The sequence below is a fragment of the Mytilus trossulus genome, chromosome 7, assembly GCF_036588685.1.
Source record: "Mytilus trossulus isolate FHL-02 chromosome 7, PNRI_Mtr1.1.1.hap1, whole genome shotgun sequence".
Lineage (NCBI taxonomy): Eukaryota > Metazoa > Mollusca > Bivalvia > Mytilida > Mytilidae > Mytilus > Mytilus trossulus.
Window position 1 is genome coordinate 41,147,994 of NC_086379.1, and position 5,634 is coordinate 41,153,627.

Here is a 5,634-nt window from a genome sequence, read left to right on the forward strand (position 1 = left end):
TTAAATGTTTTATTTTTGGTATGTTGTATAGACATATATGTTATATACTGATGAATAATATAGAATTAATGTTTTTCCAGTGGTGTTGTTTTCAATTAATGGTATTAAAAAGCAAATAAATATTAATAAAGAGATATAGCTAACATTCTCACACACGGCTAAGAGATAATGCGACTGTTGACGGCTCCTTGAATAAATTGCTTTAATTTTCTCATTGATTATTGGCCGTTGTATATTTTGTTCACGGAGACTTAGCTGTAAACAACAGACGCGTCAGATATGAAATGAACATGATCAACTAATCAGTGTCAGTTAAAATTATTGTCAGTGATTATAGCAGAGATTGCATGTGAACTATGATTTAGGTATGTTATTTTTTTTCTCACTTTTTTTCGCTTTAAATTCAGCGTTACGAGACTAACTAGAACATTAACTTTCTTATATTTCCATTTAGTTGTTTCTTCTTTCTTTTTGGTTGTTTTTGTTGTTAGATCTTGGTCATGTCTTAATTATTTATATTAGCTTTTCCTTTTTTGTATTTGTTTATCTATTTGTTGTTTTTTTAAAAAGGGGAAGGGGTCTTTTCAATTATTTTTCATTATTTTCTATTTGTTTTATCATTTGAGCTAGTCTTTAAAGTGAGGGTTCGATACGTTTTATCTAAAATCAGTCAGTTTGCATACCGTTATTTCGCATACCGTTCAAAACTCTATGAACAGTATTAAACATGAATATGATTTTTGATTGTTTTGTTTTAGTTATTCAACTTTCTTATGAATTGCGCATGCTTTACGAAATCAAAAGACCAGATATTTCTATTCAACACTATAATAACTGTCTTAAATATAGAAAAATCACCTCATTAAGAGGTCATTGAAAGCCTTTTTGGAAAATCATCCATAAGTTTCAATTTTTTAACAGGAAAAACGACTACACATGCATCTTTAATAGGTTGTGTACATACTCTCTTGCTTAAGCCAACATGTATTCATTCTCCAGTTATTACTATCATGATATTTGTCTTTTACTCTGATTTTGTTACCTGAAACTGGTTTATTTCTATTAAACAACAATATCGCACTTGTTGTTAACAATTGTTAAGGGAGCAACCATTTGATTTTTAAGGGGGAAGAAGGGGGAGGGAGGTAGGATGAAAAATTTATCCTGAAAGTTTTTTAATTGTATAAATCTCTGTCCTGCTTTTTTTATTTTGACAACTTTCTGATATATGATATATTGTGTCAGCTTGCTCTTACTCTCAAATAATCACTTACAAAAGGTGGTCACCATAACAAAAAGATTCGTTTTGAAATGACTTGTATCGACTTGTACAAAAATAATAACCTGACAAAGAAACAAGTATTCCCAGTCAAAAGGAGTTGAACAATTTCTTACTTGTTAAAACAACCATAATTTTTAACCCCGCCACATTATTGATGTATGTGTCTGTCCCAAGTCAGGAGCCTGTAATTTAGTGGTTGTCGTTTGTTTATGTGTTACATGTTTGTTTTTCGTTTACTTTTTTACATACATAAGGCCGTTAGTTTTCTCGTTTGAATTGTTTACATTGTCTTATCGGGGCCTATAGCTGACTATGCGGTGCGGTATGGGCTTTGCTCATTGTTGAAGGCCGTACGGTTCACCTATAGTTGTTAATGTTTGTGTCATTTTGGTCTTTTGTGGATATTGAGTTGTCTCCTGGCAATCATACCACATCTTCTTTTTTATAATAACAGAAAAATCATTAAAAATCTTTTTCACATTTAACTTTTACAAATTCATAATGTTATGAATACCTGCAATACAAGTCGTTGCTGAAATAGAAATAAGATATCCCGAACACATACCCCCTTTTTTGCGCCACATATAAAATGCACGGGCCTAATTAAAGAGAGAGTTTATAAAACTCACGCCCACATACACACAAATAAGCTCAACGCATGATCCCTGACTTAGCTAAATTACTATTGATTTTATATTAACAAGATTTCTATCAATTTTAAATGGATTTGAGGATCATATGTATAGTTTATTGGTTTAATTGTAAGTGCAAATCTCATAACGAACTATTATTTATAACAATTTGTTTGAAATGGTTAGGTTTTGATCCGACTCCCGGGAAGCCTTTATAAACCAGAATATTTTTCTTTGTAATTTGAAGTAGAACTTCGTATAAGAACTCATGATTGTTATAATCTAAAGTAAGAAAATACGATAATGGTGTCATAAAAAGGGAAATGTACTTAGAACGAAGTTTTTTTTATCACTGGTCCTTTTTTCTCGGTCGAAATGAACAAAGAACTCTGTCTCTGCTATTTTAAGAATTCGCTAATTATAAGAGCACAACACGGAAACGAATGAAACCTACATTGTGTGCGGCATCTTGTTTTTAAAACAATAGACAATTGTGCTATACATGTGCCTGTCATATTTGTGTATTTTTTTCAGTGTCGAAACAAGATGATGTACATAGCGCTTAATCCATCTTTCTGATTGAATTGATCATTAATTCCTTTTTATCAATTTTCTTACAGGTGACAAAATGTAATTAATGATCAGATGACTGTGATTGGAAGTAAAAACAAACCAGAGACATGTCTTTTAATGCGAGAGATAGCTGTACCGCGTCAGATGGCAATATGAATTTACAACAAAAATCAAACTTTTGTAATCCTGGAAATTAATTGCACAATTTTTTTTTTTCGAATCAAAGAAACAAAACTCGATCTGTAATTCCACATATTTAAGACAAAAAGTGAAATGTTTTGAAATTATTATTAATCTTACAGTGAATATATCTATATCTTGACAACGTGTGAACATGGTTGATGTCGATCAAAGGAATAGAGTTGTCTTTCTCGGAGCAGGTGGAGTTGGCAAAAGCTCGGTCTTACAAAGATTTCTGTTTGGTACCTATAACGAAAAATACAAAGAGACAATAGAAGATTTGTTCGCAAAGGAATACGATATATGTGGAACTCATTTAAAAGTTGATTTTCTGGATACGGCCGGAAATATTGCTTTTCCAGCAATGCGACGTCTATCAATTGTCAATGCTCACGGCTTTGTTTTAGTTTATTCAATTACGAACGAAAAAACATTTGAAGAAGTCAAACAATTATGGGAGCAAATAAAGGAAGCCCGAGAAAATTATCAAGAAATTCCATGCGTCATTGTAGGGAATCATTTAGATGAGGAAAATAATAGACAAGTTGAAAGATTTGATGCTCTAAATTGGGCTTATAACGAGGACTTAGGCGGAGGGTTTATTGAAGTTTCTGCCAAGGACGATACCGGAATTTCCGACATTTTCAAACTTTTACTTGGACAAGTCAAAACACCTAGAGCTAAACATACCGAACGTTTTATGTTGCGACGAATGAGTGTTCATTCATTAGAATGTCCCGAGCCGGAAACAACGCCACCAGAAGAAATTCAGGCGGAAGACAAGTCTAAATTCTCACGCAGTCGCAGTCTTATACGAAGAGGAAGCAAGCCAAAAATGAAGCGATCATCAAGGTCAAAAGGTGACTGTGCCGTTTCATAATTTTTTATACTTTTAAAGGAACAACATTCCAACTTATTGGCTACCAAATGTGCTTATCGACGAGTTTGAGCATTTGCTGCGATGTAAGGTTTGTTATAATTTTGAGAGAAAATGTCCAACCATTTATTAAATGCACGATTTTTTATAGTTGTATTGCAAACTATTTTAATGTTTTATATCGTATTCAAAGTGCTCATGAAGACTATAAAATAATTTGTATTGTTTGTTTGTAATAAAAACACAAAAACCTTCAAAATTTATTTCTATCAGGGTTGAGTTATATATTCATACTCGCAAGCTGTTTAATATAGATTTCACAACTGCAACAAGTGTATAACTATATTTCTCCACTCGAAACAGTTAAATTTTAATATTTAAAGCGCGAGGCTTGCCGAGCTTTATTAATAATAAAAAAATAACTGTTGAGAATGGAGAAATATCGTAATACACGAGATACAGTGGTAGAATCTGTTTCTCTTATGATTTTTATCCTTCCTTTTCAAAGATTTATGGAAATTTGGGTATTTTGATGTTACGTCAAAGAGGGACGAAAGATACCAAAGGGAGAGTCAAACTCATAAATCTAAAACAAACTGACAACGCCATGGCTAAAAAAGAAAAAGACAAACAGAAAAACAATAGTACACATGATACAACATAGAAAACTAAAGAATAAACAACACGAACCCCACCAAAAACTAGGGGTGATCTCAGGTGCTCCAGAGGGTAAGCAGATCCTGCTCCACATGTGGCACCCGTCGTGATGCTTATATGATTACAAATCTGGTATATAGTCTAATTTGATAGGTCACATTCATGAAAGGGAAGGAGATTGTAGTTACGACGTAAGGAACATATCCGATATCATTTGTGAAACGGTTATTCCATAACGGTCAACCAACTAACGGTCAACAGGCATTGTAACCATTTTTAATGACGTCACTATAAGAACATTCAGTAGAACAAGAAAATTTAACGTCACAATTTTTCAACCAATCATTTGCTGAGAACAGATTTTTCACTAGTGAGGAGACATATTTTTCTCACACCGGTCAGTAAATGTGAAAATACTACAAAAATGAGAGAATGCCAATTAATCATTCCCTTTTGGATATAACTTATGCTACTAGATGTTAGACATTATGAAAATGACACCCAAGATAATTTTTTTATGTTTACAAATAGCACAGACTTTTAAATACTTTCAAAACATTTTACAACCGATATCGGTATTCTGATAGTATTATTTTCCATAAACGTCAGTTCATCCCACCATGTATTGTAGGAAGAGAGAGACACAATACCAAGTGGAAAGTAAGGGGGCATAAACCATATGTTAAATACAAACAGACATGGCCATGACCAAAAGGAAAACGACAAACGGACAAGCAAATAAAAATAAAATACTACACTACAAACACAAATAAAAATTAAGTAAAACCATTCCAACCAAAAACCGAAGTGAACTCGGGTAAACCGGAAGAATAAACATATCCTAGGCTTCTGGTGCAACGACCATTTTATCTCTATTATTATACGTTGATGTGCCATTTAAGGGATATGACTGATAAGCATGATGGAAGATTGGTGGTTGTATTACCAAATTCATTGATCGGCTGATTACTGGTTTAATGTAGAAGAAACAGAGAAATAAAAACAAAATAGAAAACAAAACAAAACAAAAATAATGTTCAAAATTTAAGAAAAAGCAAATCGAACCGATCTAAATCAAAACAAGGGATGAACTCGGCTTCTCAGGAATTATATATAAAAACTGCAGAAGGTTCTTAAATCGTCCAAAAGCAAGGGATACAGGCTTATTTTACTTGAAACAAAATGGTTCCTACTGAAGATTTTAAATATTGAATGACCTTTCACAAACGCTAAATATTTCAACTAAATTTATGATACTTCATGAAATCTGTGTTGTGTCTGTTTCATTTACTGGTGGACAGTATTCAACATAATGCTGTTATATTAGCTTTTTCAAATAGATTTGACTAGAAGGAAACACATTTGACACTGCCTTTTTGGATAATGAACCATATTATTTCATTCTTCAAATAAGTGTTTGTAGCTGAGCTTTA

General features: G+C 32.6%; 1 protein-coding gene across 1 annotated transcript; it reads left to right on the top strand.

Annotated features, from left to right (window-relative positions):
• The first annotated feature begins 227 nt into the window (after positions 1-227).
• On the top strand, positions 228-3,737 carry LOC134727036 (ras-related protein Rap-2a-like). Its single transcript, XM_063591423.1, has 2 exons — positions 228-365; positions 2,535-3,737. Exon 2 carries the CDS (start codon positions 2,822-2,824, stop codon positions 3,545-3,547), a length of 726 nt encoding a protein of 241 aa, XP_063447493.1. The 5' UTR covers positions 228-365; positions 2,535-2,821; the 3' UTR covers positions 3,548-3,737.
• Positions 3,738-5,634: the final 1,897 nt, after the last annotated feature.

Excerpts from the sequence above, each read along its gene's own strand:
- LOC134727036 (XM_063591423.1), top strand. The coding sequence starts at position 2,822 with ATGGTTGATGTCGATCAAAGGAATAGAGTTGTCTTTCTCGGAGCAGGT.